Source organism: Neofelis nebulosa, chromosome 2 (genome assembly GCF_028018385.1).
Source record: "Neofelis nebulosa isolate mNeoNeb1 chromosome 2, mNeoNeb1.pri, whole genome shotgun sequence".
Classification (NCBI taxonomy): domain Eukaryota; kingdom Metazoa; phylum Chordata; class Mammalia; order Carnivora; family Felidae; genus Neofelis; species Neofelis nebulosa.
In genome coordinates, this window is record NC_080783.1 from 184,932,823 (window position 1) to 184,955,831 (window position 23,009).

The 23,009-nt window shown below is 37.7% G+C and overlaps 1 protein-coding gene across 11 annotated transcripts in view; it reads left to right on the forward strand.

The window, feature by feature from the left end:
* STIL (STIL centriolar assembly protein) overlaps positions 1-21,780 on the forward strand; it is a 64,043-nt gene extending 42,263 nt beyond the window's left edge. For 9 of the 11 annotated variants that reach the window (XM_058717471.1, XM_058717464.1, XM_058717465.1 and 6 more), the window contains 3 exons: positions 9,602-9,815; positions 11,297-11,547; positions 20,279-21,780. In XM_058717471.1, coding sequence (XP_058573454.1) covers positions 9,602-9,815; positions 11,297-11,547; positions 20,279-21,065 — 1,252 coding nt within the window. In that variant the 3' untranslated portion in view covers positions 21,066-21,780. The remainder of the gene's footprint in view (positions 1-9,601; positions 9,816-11,296; positions 11,548-20,278) is intronic. The other 2 variants (XM_058717472.1, XM_058717470.1) reach the window with 1 other exon arrangement.
* Positions 21,781-23,009: the final 1,229 nt, after the last annotated feature.

Below are 23,009 nucleotides of genomic sequence, written 5' to 3' on the forward strand. Positions count from 1 at the left end.
AACACATAGCTAGATATAAATCTGATCTTTGTTCAGCATAATGTATTGATTTGGATTAAATACTGTCTCCATTGTTGTCCATAGTGGCTTTGGTGCTTCTGTAGGATTCTTCCCAAACATGTGGTCTGATTCATGATGTGCTTCCCACTGCTAAGTGTTCATACATGGCACCTAGCCATCCGGGTTCCCCGTCCCCCTTGGATGTCTTTCTGGATCTCTCTTTCTGATGTTAAAGCAGTCTATGAGGGATAAATTCATTTGCCTTGAAGGAAAGTTGGTAATTAAAAGCTTTTTGCTGCTGAAGAGTAGTGGTATTTATAGACTTTCATGTGAAACAATCCTTATTTTTCTTTTAGAAGTTATACTTTGGGGGCACCTGAGTGACTCAGTCAGTGGTGCATCCATCTTCAGCTCAGGTTGTAATCTCGTGGTTTGTGAGTTTGACCCTCACATCAGGCCCTGTGCTGTCAGTGCAGAGCCCACCTCGGATGTTCTGTCCCCCTCTCTCTGCCCCTGCCCCACTCGTACCCTCTCAAAAATAAATAGAACATTTTTAAAAATTCTTTGGGTATACCACTTGCTGTATTATTAGACTCATCTTTTATTTTTATTTTTATTTTTGTGTTTTGGAGAGAGGACAAAAGTGAGCAAGGGGCAGAGAGAGAGAGAGAGAGAGGGAGAGAAACGGGGCTCACCTGGAGCTTGTGTTGTTTTTTGTTTTTTGTTTTTTAACATTTATTAGAGGCAGAGAGAGACAGAGCATGAGCATGGGAGGGGCAAAGAGAGGAGGAGACACAGAATCTGAAGCAGGCTCCAGGCTCTGAGCTGTCAGCACAGAGCCTGACGTGGGGCTCGAACCCATGAACCACAAGATTGTGACCCGAGCTGAAGCCAGACACTTAACCGACTGAGCCACCCAGGAGCCCCCCCTTTTTCAAAATTTGTTTTAATATTAATTTATTTTTGAGAGGGAAAGAGAGAGAGAGTGTGTGTGTGCAAGTGGGGGAGAGACAGAGGGAGACACAGAATCCAAAGCAGGTTCCAGGCTCTGAGCTGTCAGCACAGAGCCTGATGCAGGTTTCAAACCCATAAACCATGAGGTCATGACCTAAGCTGAAGTCAGATGCTTAACCGACTGAGCCACCCAGGTGCTCCTTTTTTTTTTTTCCCTAAACCTGGGGCTTGTGTTTTTACCGGAAGTGGGGCTTGTGCTCACCTGAAGCAGGGCTTGAGGTCACCCGATGTGGGGCTCAAGCTCATGAACTGTGAGATCGTGACCTGAGCTGAAGTCAGATGCTTAATGCCTGAGCCACTCAGGTGCCCTAGAGTCATCTTGTAAAATTTTAATTTGAGGTGCCTCGCTATCTCAGTCGGTAGAGCATGTGATCTTGATCTCGGGGTTGTAAGTTGAAGCCCCACTTTGGGTATAGAGATTACTTAAAAATAAAATCTTTTAGGGGTGCCTGGAGGGCTCAGTCAGTTGAGCCTCCAACTCTTGATTTCAGCTCAGGTCATGATCCCAGGGTTGAGGGAGGGTTGAGGGATTGAGCCCAGGGTTATGGGATCAAGCCTGGAGTTGGGCACCATACTGAGCATGGAGCCTGCTTAAGACTCTCTCACCCTCTCTCTTTGCTCCTCTCTCCTGCTTTCTCTCTCCCTCTGCCTTTGCCCCTCTCCCCAACTTGTGCATGAGTGCTCTCTCTCTCTTAAAATTAAAAAAAATTTTTTTTAATCTTTATTTTTAATTTTTTAGTTTCTTTACTTTGAGAGAGAGAAAGGGCACAAGTGGAGGAAAAACAGAGAGAGAGGGAGAGAGAATCCCAAGCAGGCTCTACACTGTCAGCACAGAACCCAAGGTGGGGCTTGAACTCATGAACCATGTGATCATGACTTGAGTTGAAATCAAGTCGGCTGCTTAACTGACTGAGCCACCCAGGTGCCCCAAAAATAAAACCTGGAAAAAAAAAAAGATAAATAAAATAAAATTTTGTTTTAATCTTAAATCTTTTAAGGTTAAAATCTTTAATGTTTTGGTTCTTTTCTTTTTCTTTTGTTTTTGCTTGCTATGTTAAACACTAAGACAGATACGCATATGTAGGTCTTTTTTTTTTTTTTAATTTTAGGGAGAGGATGAATGAAGGAGAAGGGCAGAGGGGGAGAGAGAGAGAGAGAGAGAGAGAGAGAGAGAGAGAGAGAGAGAGAGAGAGAGAGAGAAAGAAAGAATATGAATCTCAAGCAGGCTCAGTGTGGAGCCCAACACAGGGCTTGATCCCATGACCCTGGGATCATGACCTGAGCTGAAATCAAGAGTCCGATGTTCAACCGACTGAGCCACCCAGGTGCCCCTAAACAGATATTTTAAGATTCTTGAAAATGCAGTTTAGAAGAGTGATTATGATTAAGATCATGGGGTCAGGTGTCAGACTGCCTGGATTTGAATCACAGCAGTGTGACTGTAGGCAGGTTTCATAATTTATGGATGACTCAGTTTTCTCATCTGTAAATGGAGAGAATAAAAGCACCTATCTCATAGGGTTGTTGTAAGGATTAAATAAGTTAATATATGTAAAGCACTTAGAACAGTGCCTTAGTGCCTAATTACTTTTATCATCTAGCTAAAGATGGAGTAAGGCAAACTCAGTAACTGACATGGACTCTCCATAAAAATAAAGTGCTTTGTAACTGTTTGGATGATAAAAATCCTGCTCAGAACAAGTAATTTCCCAAAAAGCCATAAAATCTCTATAAAGACTAGATTTCTGCTTCTACATTTAAGAGGTTTGGTGTTTTCACTAAAGTGAAATTAGTTAACATGGTTGAAGAAAAAGGTTCAATCTGATGTTTGGGGAATAAGGGGAAAGCAACAAGAGATAAAGAGAACTAACACTTATGATTCGCCCACTATGATTGTCTGGTACTGTGCTAGGCACTTTGTATCCTGTGTCATTTTTTTCAACCCAGGGAAGTGGATATCATTTTTCCCTTTTCATGGATGAGGAAACCGAGGCCCGGATTAAAAAATTTGCCCAAAGTATGATGAACACACAGATGACTGTATCATAAATGAGAATATATGTGACATAAAAGATAAAAGGAAGTGCTAATGGTGGCTAAAAGAAGCAAGAGAACATATCCAGTTAGGGTTTTAGAGGAAGCAGACTTTTAAGATGACCCTTCAAGAGCAGATAAGGGTTTGACAAGAGTGTGCCAACATAGATGCATTCAAGCAATAATTCTTGAGGCCGTGGCATTTGAAAGTACAGATAGATATCTGGGCCCTTCACCAGTTCAGCGTCTCTGAAGGGTGCGGGCCAAACAGTTGTGTTTTTTAAAAACTTATTTATTACTTAATACAAGTAATATTGTTGTGTTGCCAAGATTGAGAACTACTGCGCTGGGGACTTAAAATGTATGGGCTGAATTTAGAGTATTATTAGTTATCCATTTTGTTTAGAAGTAAAACAGGGGACATTGTGAGAAATTGGCTGAAAAGCCAAATTGGCTACCAAATTTTGGAGAGCTTTGATTGGCAGAATAAGAAATTGTATTTGTTTTAAGAAATCATTTAAGGTATTTGTTGTTTTGCTAAAAAATACGTTTACATAAAATTTACCATCTTAATGTTTAAAGGTACACTTGGGTAGTATTACGTATGTTTACATTGTTGTAAGACAGATCTCCAGACCTTTTTCGTCTTGTAAAGCCAAAACTCTATATCCGTTAAAGAACAACTCCCCTTTCTCCTCCCGCCTCAGCCCCTGGTAGTCATCATCATTCTACTTTCTATTTCTCTGAATTTGACTACTTTAGATTCCTTGTATAGGTGGAATCATACAGCATCTGTCTTTTTATGAGTGCCTTATTTGACTTCGCATAATGTCCTCAAGTTTCACTTATGTTGTAGCATGTGACAGGATTTCCTTCTTTCTAAAACTGAGTGATATTCCATTGTATGTATATACCACATTGTGTTTATCCATTCACACATCGGTGAACATTTGGGTTACTTCTACCTTTTGGCTATTGTGAATAATGCTGTTGTGAACATAGGTATACAAATATCTCTTTGAGACCCTGTTTTCGATCCACCTGGATATATTCCCAAAAGTGAGATTGTCGGATCACAAGGTAGTTGTACTTTTAATTTTTTGAGGAACCTCCATACTGTTTTTCATTGTGGATGCAACCATTTTACAGACCTGTCAACAGTGCGAAGGGTTTTGTTGGCCAACACTTGCACTTGTTATTTTCTGGAGGTTTTTTTGATAGTGGTAGTCTTAATGGGTGTGAGGTAATATCTTACTGTTTTTGACTTGCACTTTTCTCTCATGATTACTGATGTTGAGCATCTCTTCATATACCTGTGGACCATTTTATATCATCTTTGAGGAGAAATGCCCTTTGCCCATTTTAATTCGGTTGATTTTTTGTTGTTGAGTTAGAGTTCTTTATGTATTTTAGATATGAACCCCTCATCAGATGCATAATTTGCAAATAGTTCTCCCACTTAAGGTTTTTAAACATGTGCTTTTTTTCTGTGTATAAGATTTACCTGAAACTAATATACTGAAACTAATAATACATGAGACTAATATAACATTGTGTGTCAACTATACTAAAAAAAAATTTTTTTTTTAAGATTTAATTCTCGGTATTTAATTAATTACACCAGATTTGAATACTAAAGGAAATTATACAACATAATTACACCGAAGTTCTTTTAAGTTTAGGATAAATTCACTGGTGTCTTTACTGGTTTAAATGTACTTTTATCTTGAGGAAGGGATGGAGTGGGTGACTTAGAGAGCTCCTTTCTGGTTTTAAGAACAGTGTGTCTTTGTGTCTGAGAAGCCAAATGGTGATTATAATAATCTGTATTTGTAAATTTTATTATTTGTTAAAATATTTGTGCCTTGTGGGGCGCCTGGGTGGCTCAGTCAGTTAAGCGGCCGACTTCGGCTCAGGTCATGATCTCGCGGTCTGTGAGTTCGAGCCCCACGTCAGGCTCTGTGCTGACAGCTCAGAGCCTGGAGCCTGTTTCAGATTCTGTGTCTCCCTCTCTCTGACCCTCCCCTGTTCATGCTCTGTCTCTCTGTCTCAAAAGTAAATAAACGTTAAAAAAAAAAAAAAACCTATAAAAAAATAATCTCTAATATTAAAAAAAAAAAATTTGTGCCTTGTATTTTTATTGTATTATTCCTTCTTTAGGATCTCAGACTTCTTAATCAAATTATATTTGAGAAAAACAAACCAAATGTAGAATTGTATCTTTTTTTTTTAATTTTTTTTTAACATTTATTTATTTTTGAGACAGAGAGAGACAGAGGTGTAATTAATACACCAATATTAATTACTGATGATTTTGTATTTTCCTCATTCCATCTACATTTTTTTAAAATGTTTTTTAACGTTTATTCATTTTTGACAGAGAGGCAGAGTGCGAGCAGGGGAGGGGCAGAGAGAGAGGGAGACACAGAATCCAAAGCAGGCTCCAGGCTCCAGGCTCCAGGCTCCAGGCTCCGGGCTCTGGGCTCCGGGCTCCAGGCTGTCAGCACAGAGCCCAAGGCGGGGCTTGAACTCAAGGACCTTGAGATCATGACCTGAGCCAAAGTTGGAAGCCCAACCAAACGAGCCACCCAGGCGCCCCATTCCTTCTACATTTGTAAATTGGATTTCTTCTGTAAGGAAAAGCTGTTTTCCTTTTCTTCTTATGTGTTTATTCATTTGTTTGTGTCAGTGTGTACTCCTGGGCATTACTTTTATTCTAAGAGTTATAATTCAAAGTATTATTATTTATTTTTATTTGCTCAAATTGTTCCAGTTTAGGTTTTTGGAAACTCTTTTAGATGTTTTTTTAAAGTGTTTATTTTATTAATTTTGAGAGGGAGAGTGAGCATGCATGGCACAAGCAGGGAAGGGGCAGAGAGAGAGGGAGAGGGAATCCCAAGCAGGCTCTGTGCTATAGCACAGAGCCTGATATGGGGCTTGATCTCAACAAACCGTGGGAAATCATGACCTGAACTGAAATCAAGAGTCAGATGCTCAACCGACTGAGACACCCAGGCACCCTGGTCTTTGGAAATTCTTTTAGATTGGCTTCTGTTACCTCTGGAAAAGCCCCCATCCTCTTTCACGTGTGTTCTTATTTTTTGGCACCACAGGATGTTCCAGGCTCACCTTGTATTTTCCCTGCCCCAACCCTGGATTCAAACACAGAAACCAGGAGCAGTAGTACCAGAGAACATATTTAGAAGTCAAGATCTGGGCACTAGGTGTACTCATTGCTACTTTGTATCTGTGCTTCTAGGCCCTCCTATCTAGGATACACCCCCCCTCCCATATTTATTTCTATATGTATCTATCTATATTTGAAAATCCTTGACTTCATACCAATCCTCTGATTCCAGTCCAACACATCCCTTTTTCTTATTTATACCTTCTTTTCCTAACAGTGAGAAACCTGGCTTTCATGTACACTATACTTATTTGTTTAGTTCTAGTGTACACATAAAGTAGTTTTGGAATTGCTTAAGAATTCTGAAATGGATTTACTAGAGTATATTTCTTTATAATTCTTTTTACCTTTAACCGTACAGTATCCAATGAAATACCTCTTTCCATAGTTATTTAGGTAGGTTATTTTCTTCCACACTTCCTTATGTGGTTATTTGTTTGTAATATCATTAGGTTGATTCGTTACTGTTTGTTCCACTTGGGGGTCCCTCCGTATTCTGGTTGATTTTATTTGTGGTTTTTAAACGTTTATTTATTTTTGAGAGACATAAAGAGACAGAAAGCAAGCAGGGGAGGGGCAGAGAGAGAGTGGGGGAGACACAGAATCTGAAGCAGGCTCTAGGCTCTGAGCTGTCAGCACAGAGCCCGACGTGGGCTTCAAACTCACAAATTGTGAGGTCATGACCTGAGCCTAAGTCAGACACTCAACCAACCGTCTGAGCCACCCAGGTTTCCTGCATTTCTTTTGCACAAACGAGCATATATGTCTATGTTTTCTTTTTCTCTTTTTACTTTTTTCAAAGAGAGAGAGCGTGTGTGTAAGCAGGGGAGGGACAGAGGGAGAGGGAGAGAGAGAATCTTATGCAGGCAGGCTCCATGCTCAGTGCAGAGCCCAATATGGGACTTGATCTCATGACCTGAGCCAAAACCAAGAGTCAGATGCTTAACCAGCTAAGCCACCCAAGGCTTCCCTGTGTCTTTATTTTCTTATTATACTTCTTTTTTATGTGAAGTGTAGAAAAGTAGCATACCATAGGTATTTTTTGAGCTTTTTTTCCTCTTAACAGTATATACTGGAAATTACTACATATCAGTCCTAGTGATCTTCTTTTTTTATATAACTATATAGTACTCCACTATGTGGATGTACCATAGTTTAATAAACATCTACTTATGAACATTTTGACTGTTTCCAGTAATTTTTAGTTATAAGTATTGCTATAGTGATTACCTTGTGGTATGTGCATTTTTGAATTGTTTTAGAAGTGGGATTTCTGCATCTACAGTTAAGTGCATATGTAATTTTGTTAAATATTACCATGTTTCCCTGCAGAAAATTGTACCAGTTTGTGGTCTCAACAGCAGTGTATGAGACTACCTATTTTCCCAGAGCTGTGCCAACAAAATGTTGGCATATTTAAAACAAACTTTTTGCCAGTCTGATAGGTGATAAATGGTATATTGGTGGAGTTTTAATTTTCATTTTAAAAATTATGAATGAGTTGGATCACTTCTTCATGTCAAGATTTATTTTGATAACTTTGTGAATTGTAAGTTTACGTCTCTCACATATTTCTGCTAGAATCTCAGGTCCTTCACCCTTTACTTTTTAAGTGTTCTTCTACATTAGTGATGTTAGCTCTTTGTAGTATATGTTGTGCTCTTTGTAGTATATGTTGTGCATGTTTTCTTCCAGTTTGTCAGTTGTCTTTTGATTTTGTTTGATGTTTTTTGCTATGTAAAAATTTTTATTTCATGTAGTCAAATTTATGGATTTTTTTCCTTAGAATTATGACTTAACTGGTATTTTACAAATATTCATTTCAGCTAATATTTACTGAGCTTATCAAGTACCAAACGAGTACTAGGCACTTCATATCAAGTTAAAATTAAGTAATATGGGGAAAATTGGAAATAAGCTGAGTTTTAAAGAAGACTTATGGTTAGAAGAATTATACTATACCTCTAAAATAAAATACTGTGTAACAAAGCTTGTTTTCAAGAATATTTAGTGAAATGAAAAGATACTTGTGATATTTTGTTAAGTTTTAATTTTTTTTTTAATGTTTATTTTTGTGAGAGAGATTGGGAGCGTGTGAGCAATATCAGGGGAGGGGCAGAGAGAGAGGGAAACACAGAATCCAAAGTGGGATCCAGGCTCTGAGCTGTCAGCACAGAGCCCGATGAGGGGCTCCACCTCATAGACTGCGAGATCATGACCCAAGCCAAAGTTGGACACTTAGCTGACTGAGCCACCCAGACGCCCCTAATGTTAGGTTTTAAAAAGCTGCCTCCAAACTACCTTTGGTATGGTACAGTTTTTCAGATAAAATACTACTTGTAAAAATATATATATATAAATGGAAGTACTCTAAAATATGGTTATCTCTAGGCATTAAACTATGTATGAGTTTTATTTTCTTCATATTTGGTATAACTTTGGGCAGTATCTAACCTCTCTGCCTTAATTTCCTCATCTTTCAAATGGGCATAATATGTAGTAACTATCTTATATGTGTTTTTGGTATATGGTAAGTATTTTACAAGATAATGCACTTGAAATAGTGCCTGGCCTACAGTAAGCTTTCTGCTAGCTGATATTTTATTATTTCTCTACTTTAGCCACAGATTATTGTTCTTACAAGAAATGTTTTTTTAATATTGTGTTCCATAATAAATGTAAAGATATGTGTTTATATGCTAAGTTTGAAAGTAATAAATGCTTATTGTAGAAAATTTGAAAAATATAGAACAGCATAAAGAAGAAAAGAAGTACTACCAAATATATAATGTGATTATAAATGGCAGCTTATGAACTCTCCATTTGCCAGGAACTTAACTATATTTTAATTCTTTTTTTAACGTTTGTTTTATTTTTGAGAGACAGCACGAGCAGGGGATGGGCAGAGAGAGGGAGACACAGGATCTGAAGCAGGCTCCAGGCTTCTAGCTGTCAGCACAGAGACGCAGGGCTCAAACTCACAAACCATGAGATCATGACCTGAGCCAAAGTCAGACTCTTGACCTATTGAGTCACCCAGGCACCCCTTAACTATATTTTAAAACTTGAAGTGAAGAAATGATACATTTATAATTTTTAGATACTCTGAAAATTTCCTTTGTATCAAGTTCAGGAGAAATCAGCAGGTTGTTTGCCTTTTAAAAAAAAATTGTCTAAATATAAATAACATGACTTAAAAAGGTGTCATGATCTGGCTTATATACAGCCTTATCAAGATGAGATCTGAAAATACAAGCCAGAATGCTGCTTGAGTCTTATCCCTTTCTTTCAAAGTTACTGCACTTCAAATATATGTTAAAGGTGTCTTGATAACTAACACTTACATTATTTATATATCCTTCCAAGCAGCTCTTCTCCAGGTGTGAGAAAAGAACCTGATGTGCCCGTGTTCCTTGCAAATTCTGTGCCAGCAGAGAGTATAAGCATGTGCTTACAGAGTGGACCAACAGAGGGTGCTAGTAACAACCCTGTAACATCAGGCGAACCCAAAACTGAGCAAGCGATACAACCCTTGCCTCCTCAACCATCAGATAGGCAGAAAATATACCAGGATTTATTGGTAAGAAATGTAATGCATTTCATTTTTTCTGAGATGATTATTTAGTTTAAAGTAGACTAGTTAAGCCTCTCCTGTCTTTAAACTGATTGGGACTTTGATATAAAAGATTTCCCCAAATTAATGATACATAATTTATTTCCTTTAGCTTTTCATGATTATGATAACCTAAATTCAGTAATTTAGTATAAGCATGCCAGTCATCAGATACTTAGATAGGTGGGGGGGGGGGGTGGAACCTGATTTTAAAACAGAAGTGTTGATATTATGCCAAATTCAAATTAAGCTAGTACCAGAAAAAACAAGCAACAATTTGCAGGAAGTTTGAAAGTTGAAAAGTAGGAGAATATTTACGATAATATTTACTGAGTTCAGGTAAGCAGATTTTTATAGACTATTTAGCTTAGTCTAAGAAATAAACTAAGTAAAGGGAATAATATAAAGATGAATATGGTCGTCTCTGCTCGTGAGAATCTAGGGGAAATAGCACATGGATACTAGTAGCAAGCAATTATAGGACAGGCCGAGAAGTGCTATAAAGAAAGGCAGCATGGACTAAAAAGGGATAATTCTGGTTGGAGGAAATAGTCACCTAGTCGTCTTGGAAAAGTTGGAATATAAACTGAGACTTGAAGGTTGAATGACCCTGGCTGTCACTTCCATCCAAACTGTAGACTTTGGAACACTGGATGTCTCCATGCTTCATAGGGCCCTAGGTACCCATCAATGAACACATAATTGTTATTTGCTTGTGGGGTCCTATACTGGTGCTAGCAGCTGTGGCTCAGTGAATGAAATGTACTCTAATGCCAGGAAGGCAGAGATAGTATCACAGGTCATTCTCATTCAAAGGGAGAAAGGAGAAGAGTCAGATTCTGAACATAAAGATCTAATTTATAACTCTGAAACATTACCATTTTCCTTTCTTGAGAGAGAGAGACTGTGTGTGCACAAGTGAGCGAGGGGCATAGAGAGTGGGGGGGAGAGAGAAGCAGGGCTCACCCGAAGTGGGGCTCATGTTCACCCGAAGTGGGGCTTGAGCTCACCCAATGCAGGACTTGAACTCACAAACCGTGAGATCATGACCTGAGCCAAAATCAGATGTTTAACCAGCTGAACCATCCAGGTGCCCGAAACATTACCATTTTTCAAACGAAAGCATGATTTAGAACTTTAATTTATAGCTACTATAAACCCTTGAAAACACTTGAAATATTACTGAAATGATTTTAAATTTGGTTTTAAAATGAACAAGTTCTGAACAGACGTTCTAAATTTCCTCAGAGCCTTGATGAAATTATTTGTTAAGATGGGCTGCCTTTATAAAAACCCTATAGTATAAAAAATTTCCAAATATATTTGCTTCTTTATAGAATTTGGCAAGATATTATTTCGCTTTTCCCTGGCCTTGCTTATGCTGCTATTTACACTTTTGTTTCCTAAGATTGTTAATAGTGATTTTTCAAATACATTTTTTTCATCAGAGTCAAGTGAACCACCTACTGAATAGCTCCTCCAAAGAAGCTGAGCAGCCGTCCACCAAAGCAGTAATTATCAGCCATGAATGTACCAGAACACAAAATGTTTACCATACAAAGAAAAAAAAACGTGATTCAGGGCCAGCAGACAAAGATTGTGTTCTTAATGCAACCCTTAAACAACTAAGAAACCTTGGAGTAAAAATTGATTCTCCCACTAAAGTGAATAAAAATGCACATAAAGTGGATCATGCCAGGTAACTTTAAAATTTGTTTTAAAAGATCAAAAAAAATTGTAGATGTATTGCAGCGGTTTCATGAGAAAAAGTATAAGCTCGCCACTCCATTCAATTGATGCATCATGAATTCAGGGCCTACTATGTGTGTGATGACTAAGAGATCATCTCTACCCTTTAGGGTCTTCATTTTAGTAGGAGAGTAGGTTTTATATACATAAATCCCTCCTGGGGGAAGATGCCAACAAAATGCTCTGGAAGGCTTGGAGAAAGAAATGGACTTTACTCATTGTTGGTGTCTAGAAGGCCTTCCTGGAGGTGCTACGGTCTGCACCACCTATTGGACGTTCGGTTATGCAGTTGTGTCGACTAAAAGGCAAAAACATTCCTTTCCCTAGAAATGGGTTTTCAACAGTCTAGTCATACAAACTTTACTTATTGCTTACCTATTACAATTGGCCATGTTTTTCTGTTCAGATTCTTCTTCATCAAAGATGATCTTTATCACATACTTATTTTTAAAAGGATAAAATCTGAAAATTGTATTATTAAGATTAGCCTGTTTTCTGTTAATTATTTTTGTTTCATAGTTGCAAAAGTAGCATGGTCTCATGTTTTAAGAAAATATTAAATAAAAAAGAGAAAATATTAAATAATACAAAGAATATCAGATAAAATGCAAAAGCTCCCACTCCCCAAATTCCTCAGTTTGACTCCTCTTAACTGTTTCTTTTGTGTTCTGTAAAAATGTTGTGCATATTCAGGTGTATATGTGTGTGAAGAGTGTTGCAATCTGTTTTTGTTTTGTTTGCTTAACATTATGTCTTAGATACTTTTCTTTATAGGTATGTGTAGTTCTTTCTCATGCATTTAAACAGCTGCATAATACTCTGTTGTACACAGGATATAGTGAACCTGACCTCTGTTAATGGACTTAGACTGAATCTCTTATTTCTTATCTCAAACAATGCTAAGTAAACATCTTTCTACAGGAGCTGATACAAATATCTTTGTAGGATCAACTCTTAGAAGTAGGCAGGATCAGAGGATATATGCATTTAAAGTTTTGGTAGTTGTTGCCATTGCCCACCAAATGAGTTGTACCAGTTTATGTTCCTACCAACAGTATAAGAGAGTAAGGCTAGCATTTTTGAAGGTTTTATCTCAATACTGTAAGACAGAGGCTGTATAATGTCTGTTGGAATATACAAATTATCCTGCCATCTGTGGAACACTGTGTTTTGGTGTGGTGCCTTTGGGGAGTAGTTTTTAGGTAATTATTTCTTCGTAGTAGTTACCCAGTTTTAATGTCTTTACAGTAAAACAGTGGAATTAATAAATTTTCAGCATATAATGAACTTGATTTGTTTTTTAGATGCTTAGAATGAAATGGAAAGTAGAGCCTTTTGATTTACCATTGTGGGGTAGTCATTGTTTTATCAAGATTGTTCTGTTCTTTATTTACATAACAATTTACATTGTAAATCTCTACTATGAAAATTATATGTGCTCAGGGTTGGCATTTTAGGAAATGAAGAGAATGTCATTTGAACTAATAACATCCAAAGAAAATCAGTTTTTTAAGAAACAGTTGCAGGGGAACCTGGGTGGCCCAGCTGGTTGAGCGTCTGACTCTTGATTTCAGCTCAGGTCATGATCCCAGGGTTCGGAAGGTCAAGCCCCGTATCGGGCTCCATGCTGAGCATGGAGCCTTCTTTAGATTCTCTCCCTCCCTCTCCTTCTGTTCCTCCCCTACTTGCACTCACTCACTCTCTTTCTCAAAAATAAAAATTAGGGGGCTGGGAGGGAGGGGAAGGTGGGTGATGGGTATTGAGGAGGGCACCTTTCGGGATGAGCACTGGGTGTTGTATGGAAACCAATTTGACAATAAATTTCATATATTGAAAAATAAATAAATAAATAAATAAATAAAGCATTTTCAGTATGATTCCAACGTTAACAAAAATAAATTAAAATTAAATTAAAAAAAGGAACAGTTGCAATTTTACTATATATACAATTTTAACATTTTTCTTTATGAATTTTAATATTGTGGGCTATGCCCATTTTTAAAATTTGATTAGCAGTTGAAAAACTCATAGATATACGTTCATAGATAGGATTTTAATTTCATGTAAGATAATTTTCTCAAGGAAGTGAAAGCCAATATGAAAAAAATTGTTTTTCGGTTCAAAGCAATATGTTAAATTAGGTATTTCCATAGAGGGGTAAGTAACATAGTTATATCTTTATATGAAAAAAATCTTTTAGATTTTATTATATGGTATAAGTTGTATAAAATATTGTAGAACTTTGGAAATAGAACTTGATATTTGTTTTCATTGTCAAAGTAATATAAACTTATTTTGTAAAATGTAGAAAAACCATATTCATCCCAATCAAACTCATTTATTATTAAAACTTTGCTTTTGTATTTCCTTTTCTTTTTCTAAAATAATTTTTTAATTCTGGAGAATTTCTTTTTTTTTTTTAATTTTTAAAAAATGTTACTTATTTTTGAGAGAGAGAGAGAGAGAGAGAGAGAGAGTGTAAGCTGGGGAGGGGCAGAGAGAGAGGGAGATAGAATCTGAAGTGGGCTCCATGCTGTCAGGACAGAGCCCGATGCAGGGCTTGAATTCATGAACTGTGAGATCATGACCTGAGCCGAAGTTGGACGCTCAACTGACTGAGGTACCACTCTAATTTTTCCCCCCTCTAAAATAATTTTCAACAGCAACCATTTATTGAGCGTTCATAGTGTGTGAGGAATTGTGCTGAATTTTTATGCAGTATTTTTCATTTAACCCTTAGTAATCTATATAGTAGACACTATTATTATTCCTGTTTTATAGATAAGGAAATTAAGTACCAATTTGATCAAGGCCACCATACCTGTGATTTTAGACCTACTCTCTCTAATTCCAAAGTCCATAGTTTGTTTTTTGTTTTGTTTTATTACTGTTTTGCTCTCTTGCTTATTTAATTTTTTGGTTAGGTCTGATGGTGGTGTATAGTTTGCTACTTTGTGTTTTGACCGTGTTGTGTCTACCAAAAAAAAAAAAAAAACAAATTCTTTTTGGCTTTACACTGGGAAATAAGCATGTTTTCCAAATTGTTGTAACTCTTACCAACCATCATCTTTAATGGGGATATATCCTAATCCATTAAGTGGGATATATAGCATTTGTTTACCTAACCCTTCCCTTTTGTCAGAACAGAAAAGAACTTGTCAAGTTGGCTTCAATTTATTTATTTTTTTTAATTTTAATTTAAAAAAAAAAAGATTTTTATTTGGGGGGTGCCTGGGTGGCTGAGTCGGTTGAGTGTCCAACTTTGGCTCAGGTCATGATCTCGTGGTTCATGGGTTTGAGCCCCACATCGGGCTCTTCGCTGTCAGCGCAGAGCCCACTTCGGATCTTCTATCTTCCCCTGTCTATACCTCTCCCCTGCTTGCGCTCTCTGAAAAATAATCAGACATTAGGCGAAAAAAAGATTTTTAAGTAACCTTGACACCTGACGTGAGGCTTGAATTTACAACCCTGAGATGAAAAGTCACAAGCTCTTCCAGCTAGCCAGTCAGGCGCCCCAATTTCTTACTACTTAATTTTTTAATGTTTATTTATTTTTTGAGAGAGAGAGGGAGAGAGAGCTCAGGGAGGGGCAGAGAAAGGAAGACAGAGGATCCTAAGTGAGCTCCTGCTCAGCAGAGAGCCTGAGAGCCCAGTGCAGGGCTCAAACTCACAAACGGTGAGATCATGACCTGAGTCAAAGTCAGGCGCTTAACCGACTGAGCCACCCAGGTGCCCCTTTTGAAATGTTGCTGTAATGAACATCTTGTTGCAAAGATTGCATTTTTTTTTTTTTTTTTTAGTTTAGGATTATTGCCTTACAGTCTCAGAAATGGAAAGACTAAGTCAAAAGGGTAGGAAAATTTTAAAGCTGTTGTGACATTGCTTTCTGAAAGAGAAGGTTTTATAGTCTTACCAGCTATATGTATTATTTCGCCAATACTTTCATTCATTTTACTTCAATAAATACGTATTGAGCTTCTATTTTGAGCCAGCTCTGAGAGACATCATGGTATACAAGATAACCTGTTGAAGACATCTTTGCCCTCACAGAGCCCATTGTGCAGTGGAAAAGACACATAGTCAACTATGATATATTCTGTTACCGCCTATGAAAAGGAAGGATATATATAGTATGTTGTAGAAACACATAGGAGAGGTACCTAACATTAGCAGTATTTTCATACTGTATTATAATTACCCTATATTAAAATTGTCCTTTTGAACATGTGTGCTAATTTAGACCAAAAATATATTAAACTTTTTTTTTTTTTAACGTTTATTTATTTTTGAGACAGAGAGAGACAGACCATGAACGGGGGAGGGGCAGAGAGAGAGGGAGACACAGAATTGGAAGCAGGCTCCAGGCTCCGAGCCATCAGCCCAGAGCCCAACGCGGAGCTCGAACTCACGAACCGTGAGATCGTGACCTGAGTCGAAGTCGGACGCTTAACTGACTGAGCCACCCAGGAGCCCCACTGTCTAGCCTTTTAAAGAAAGCTTTGCTGTGACCTCTCCACCATAACAAAAGCAACCTTTGTGAATGACCCTGGGAGAAGAAGAAGAATGACCCCCAGAGATGCCCATGTCCTAATCCTAATCCTAATCCCAAGAACCTGGAGCTACATTTCCTGACACGGTAGAAGGGACTCTGCAGAGTCTCAGAGTCTGCCTGAGCCACCCAGGCGCCCCTAAACTATTTAATTTATATTTTATTGATTATTAATGGCTTCTGCATATTATTATGATTAAACATGAAACCACACTGAAACTGTTTCTCCAACACAAAGAAGTGAGATTTTGTTTGTCATTAATCTTAGGCTGAAAGAATCTAAAGCCTAATTAATTAATTCATATTGTTTTTTGTCTTAAGCTGTTCTGTTTTTTAACAACTTTGTTGTTGTTTAATGTTTATTTTTGAGAGACAGAGAGCACAAGTAGGGGAGGGGCAGAGAGAGAGGGAGACACAGAATCTGAAGCAGGCTCCAGGTTCCCAACTGTCAGTATAGAGCCTGACTTGGGGCTCGAACTCCTGAACCATGAGATCATGACCTAAACCGAAGGACGCTTAACCGACTGAGCCACCCAGGTGCCCCAAACTTATTTTTTTTAGTATAATCTCCTACCACTGTCTGCCAGCCTTCCAGCTTACCCACCATTGGGATTTGCAAGGTTGCTCACTGTTACTTTCACCTGGGATATTCTTTTTCACCTTTCTGCCTGCCAGAATCCTCTTATCCTTCAAGGCTGAACTCAGATGGCAGCTCCTTTGTCAAGCTTTCCTGGGCCCCTCACCAGAATATTGATGTTTTTACTCAGACTACTTGTTCCTAATATAGCCTATTCTATAGCCTATTCTTGTGATAGGTTTTCCAGCAAGATCATGAGTAGTATATATCTCTGAATCTTCATTGCTTCTATCACACTTGGTGGGCCTTCCATGAGTCATTTGCTCAATTTGTGAAATCCCATCTGTTTGGGTCATCATTGAAGCATACAGTGAATGCTTTATTTTTAGCACCTCTGTGGTACTTATTGTCCGTATTTGTGGCCTTGTTACCTTTTAACATCTATGAGTATAATATAACTGGTATGCTTAAAAGTTCATAAGGCAGGCGTTTAGAATTTAAGGTACATTTTCCTATGGAAATAGTGTTACAAATTGTAGTTTAATAATCCAGGAAAGTACTCTTTATAATTCTTACAATCTACACTGTTCCCCTAGTTTATAAACCACCTATTCTTTGTCATTTACCTATGTGAGAACTCATTTCATGTACAGACTTCGGAAGCAGATCCTCCCACCAGATGAGTAACTGAGACAAGGGAAGGAAGATTTCCTTTCTGCTTTCCAGGTTCAGAACTGCAGAGATTAGGAGGGTCCAAAGGCAGGAGAGCAATGAAAGAAGGTGCTAAACAACCCCTAGAAATTGTAGGGAAGATGGAGATTTTGGTTTGAGGTCTGGCAGCAGCCTCTACAGGCATATTTCCAATTCCTTTCAAATTCAAAACAGATCTTAAGCATTCTCTTTAGTCGCTTCCTTCCTTTCTACTTATTAGTTGAAAACCCAGTGTAGGATAAGTAGGAGTTTACTAATTGGTATTCAAACAGAACAATAAAGTCAAAGTTAGTTTTCATCTTTAAGTTGGAATAATTTTTGTAATTTTGGAATAGTTGTTGGCCTGGGACTCTCCTATAGAAGCATAAATGGACTCTCATCATCCTTTTGAGACTGTCCATCTCATGAGATGCTAACATAGTATATTTGTGCTCAAGGCTGTTAGGATTTGACTAGTGAGTGGCCTCCTGTTGTTTCTCATCTTTAATTACCCTAGTGTTTATATGCATTCGTTTTGAGCCTTATTGATCTCTTTTGTTTTCAAAGTAGTGTTGTTTCCCCTAACCCCTAATTGAAATTAGCTAGCTGTGTTACACAACGAAACTTGAAGAACCTTCTAAACTGATAGTGACTGGTTTATGGATGTATATAGATTCTTTAGCTATTCTATAATAAAAGAAGATGTAATACAAATTAGACCTACTTTTTCTAAATATTTAGCATTTTGAATTAGAAGTTTTAATTTATTTACATTAATATTATCTCTAGAGATATATATTTTTTAACTTGTACAGGTCTTCTGATTTAATATGCAAATTGCTTATAATTTTGAAGAAATAGGCAAAGAAAGTAGAAAAGATTTTATATTTAGAAAATATTATCACTGTGAACATTTCATAAAAGAATAATGTCTAGATATATTGGTGTCTCTTCCATCATATTAAGTACCTAAGTACCAAGAAGATTAAGGGAAAATTATAAGGTGGTTTTAAAGACCAACATTATTGAGCACACTGTTTCATTGTTTGATGATGATATCATTGGTTTCAGTAATATTAATGGTTGAAAATAGCTTCTTCAAAATTTCAGATACTTCTCAGAATGAAAATACCTGCTCATTATTTGGGTTTTATGGGGGTAGGGATGAAGACAGTGGCTGGCACATATAAAACAACTGAATTTCTTCATCGGGTGATATGCAAAATTACAGTGTATTTGAGTAGAATATAATGTTTACCACAACAAACAGTACACAAAAGACTCTAATTTTTAGGGAGCAGAAAAACTGATACCAAAATAATAGTGAAACACAGGGGTGGTAGAGCCCTAGAGAATAAGGCGACCTGGGCTCAGCTTTTCAATTCTTAGCTGTTCAGCTTAGGCAAATTAGTAAAAAAAAAAAAAAAAAAAAAAAAAAATATCCCTATTCCTTAATGTTTTCAGCTATAAAATAAAGATAATAGTACTTATTTCTTTAATTCATACAGTAAATATTCACTAAGTGCCTACTATGTGCCAGACACTGTTTAGGCACCAAGGATATTGACATGAGGTGGTGGATTTAAACATACCTGCCCTCATGGGCTTTCATGAAGGAGCTAGATGATAAATAAGAAATGTGAATTAGGGGCGCCTGGGTGGCTCAGTCCATTGAACGTCCAGGTCAGCTCAGGACATGATCTCACAGTTCGTGAGTTCGAGCCCCTCATTGGGCTCTCTGCTGTCAGTGCAGAGCCCACTTCAGATCCTCTGTGCCCCACCCACCTCTGCACCTCTCCCTCTCGTGTTCTCTCTTTCTCTCCCAAAAATAAACATTAAAAAAAAAAAAAAAAAGAGGGGCACCTGGGTGGCTCAGTTGGTCGAGTGACCAACTTCAGCTCAGGTCATGATCTCAGTTCATGAGTTCAAGCCCCGCGTCAGGCTTTGCGCTGATAGCACAGACTGCTTCCGATTCTCTGCCTCTCTCTGCCTCTCACCCGCTCATGCTTGTGCGCTCTCAAATAAATAAACATTAAAAAGTTAAGAGAAAAAAAAGAAATGTGAGTTAAATATATGGACTGCCAATAAATGATGTAAATGTGAACTGTTGTATAGAGTGTAGAATGAGGTTGGAATATTTGAAAGGCAAGATACCTCTGAGAAAGGTTTCTGTGAGGATTAAATGAGATACTGAGTGTGCCTGGCACATAATCAGGCATCAGTAAAAATTAGCAGCTATTATTATTGTATTTATGATATAAAGGAAAAAGGCAAGTCAGTTAGTTAATATTAATGAGATGACACCAACCAAAAGTAAGTTGAGGATTATATCTAATGAAAGAAAATTAGTGTATACAGAGATACATACAGTAGCCCATATCCAGAGACTGGTTGATGTTTTTCACTCATTACAAATGGAGTCTCTTCAACTACGGACAATTTCATATTCTGAGCTACTCACCAAAGCTTGTAAATGTTACATTATCAGATATTTGCTCTGTTTGATTTTGTTTATTTATTTATTATTTATTTATTTATTTATTTTTACCAAAATTGAATGGCTTTTACATTTGGGGGCATTGTATTTGTTCTTAAAATCATGACTGATGTATAAATTTAGGAGAACTAGTTTGTGTTCCACTTTTAGTCTTTGAATCATGGATTACCTTCTAGTGTACCATATTTATCTCTTGAATGTACCTGGATCATTAAGACTTAGATGTTTTGCACACTCAGATCAAAAAGCACCGTGAATCTTGAAGCTGGAAACCTTTTGTTGCTTTCTTAGAATGGAACACATTTAGAATAACAGCATTTAGTACTCAAAATGAGATAAATGATGGCCTGCTCCATTGTGTCTTTCAGTGTGTTGGCATGCATCAGCCCCGAAGCAGTGATTTCTGGATTAAACTACATGTCATTTGCTAATGTTGGTATGAGTGGCTTAAGCCCCAATGGCGTGGATTTGAGCATGGAGGCGAATGCTATAGCTCTGAAATATTTAAATGAAAATCAGCTGTCACAACTATCCCTCAGTCGATCAAACCAAAATAACTGTGACTCATCTTTTAGTCTTCTACATATTAATACAGACAGAAGCACAGTGGGGCTTAGTTTAATTTCACCAAATAACATGTCATTTGCAACCAAAAAATATATGAAGAGATACGGACTCATTCAAAGCAGTGACAACAGTGAAGATGAAGAGGAGCCTCCAAACAATACAGAGGGCAAGAGTGAACATTTACTGAATCAAAACCTTACATCCACACCTGAGCAACTAGACTGTCAGAAAGAGCCCTCTAGGAACACCTGTGAAATAATTAATTGTCACAACTGTGAACCCGTGAGCACCCACACAGATATGCCAGTACTGAGAAATATTACAAATGAAGTTGTGCGGCCAAAAGCAATGCACCAATTGAATGAAAACCCAGCTTTCTTATTAAAAAACTTTAAACCAAGTCCTGCAGTGAACCTCCGAACTGGAAAAGCAGAGTTTACCCAACATCCTGAGAAAGAAAATGAAAGGGACTCTCCAATTCTTCCCGAAAGTTTAAAACCTGAAACTTTAAAGCAGATGAACAGTATGAATTCAGTAGGCACCTTCTTAGATGTAAAGCGGCTCAGACAGTTGCCAAAACTATTTTGAACCTTAAACTCACCACCCTCCTGATGTGAGGATGGGGTGTCTCCCAAAGAGACTTAGGGAAGCCAGAGCCACTTGGTGGTTTGGGGATCCCTAAGCATTCTCAGGGCCGCTCTGTTTCTTGGCAGCAGCTGATGGCCAAAAGCCGAACAAGCAACCTGATGGTCTGGGAGATGGCTGACTGGTGGGAGGTGAGGTTCTCTGTTCAAATAGAGCCGTTCAGCATCACTGCGACTTTTTAAAAAAAATCCCGAGACCAGTCATTTAAACAAATTTACGTACACAGGTAGTATCCAGCTCTAAATCTGAACTGTTCTTTGTGAAAAGTAAGTCTATTTTCCTAGCATGTTGCATCTCTGCATCTACCCACTATCACCTAAAAGAACATGAGATAGACTTATCATGACCCTCACTAAATTAACTAAACCCACCCTTATTGAATTTAAGGGGAAAATTTTATTTTTAAAAATAACCTGAAGATCTTTTACACAACAAGTATATATGTTCTCTTAATTAGGATGCATATTTGTCGAATTCTGTGGAAGTAAAACTCTTGCAGTCTGGTAGGTTGATGTTATGTAACATTTTCAACATTATAGCACTAACTATCACAAAATAAGAAAATTACTGAGTATGAGTGTGTTTTACAGACTTTGAGTATTTCACGTGTTTTAATATTTTTTAGTAGAACTTAATAAAAATGTTCAGATTTACTGTTTTCCTTTGTACGCTGCTATAACGTATCCTTCTTTCTACACTTGTTAAAAAAAAAAAAAACTTTTTAGACTCCCCCAAAATTATAAAAATAATAGCAGAGAGTTCTGGTGTACCCTTTAGCCAGTGACCACCCCCCCCCCCAATGATAGTATCTTACATAACCATAGCAAATGATCAAAACCAAGAAATTGACATTGGGTACAATATTAGTAACTAAACCACAGACCTTTTGGGTTGCACAGGTTTCTACACGCACTCATTTATTTACTTTTTGGTGTATAACTCTATGAAATTGTGTCACTTGTTATAGATTTGATTCAGCACCACCACAATCAGCATACAAAACTGATTCATCACAGCAAAGAAACTCCATAGTGCTATGCTTTTAAAATATACCCGCCTCCAGCCCAAATCCTTGACAACCAGTGGTCTATTCTCCATCACTCCAGTGTTGTCATTTTGAGGATGTTAATATAAATGTGGCATCACGGTGTGTAACTTGATGAAATAAGTCTTCACTCAGCTTAATGTCCTTGAGATCCATCCAAGTTGTTAGGGTTGCTTCTTTTTTTCTCCCACCTTCTTAAAAATTAAGTTTAGGGGCACCTGGGTGGCGCAGTCGGTTAAGTGTCCGACTTCAGCCAGGTCACGATCTCGCGGTCCGTGAGTTCGAGCCCCGCGTCAGGCTCTGGGCTGATGGCTCGGAGCCTGGAGCCTGTTTCCGATTCTGTGTCTCCCTCTCTCTCTGCCCCTCCCCCGTTCATGCTCTGTCTCTCTCTGTCCCAAAAATAAATTTAAAAAAAAACGTTGAAAAAAAAATTTAAAAAAAAAAAATTAAGTTTAAAATTCGTATTTCTAAATATAAAAGGAAAAAGCCCTCATTCACTTGAGAGATCAAGCTCTTCTGCTGAGGTTAACTTAGATGTCACTTTCTTCTATCAAAGTTTGATATGGAAGCTGGAAAGAAGGGGACTTTGTATCTCTAAATACTTTCCAGCTCATTTGGGGCCTTCTGAGGTAATAATCTGATAAAAACAGTTTTTAGTTAGTTAGCAGCCTGGTTGCTCTGTGCTCTTTCCTCCCCACTGGAGCCAGGACTGGTCGGTGTCTGTTTCCCTGCAGCGCTGCTATTTGGGGTTAAAATCAAGATGTAGAAATGGCCATAATGATTCTGTGTTTCCCTTTGTTTCCATAGGCTACATTTGGGACTTTAGTTATTTTAATAAATAG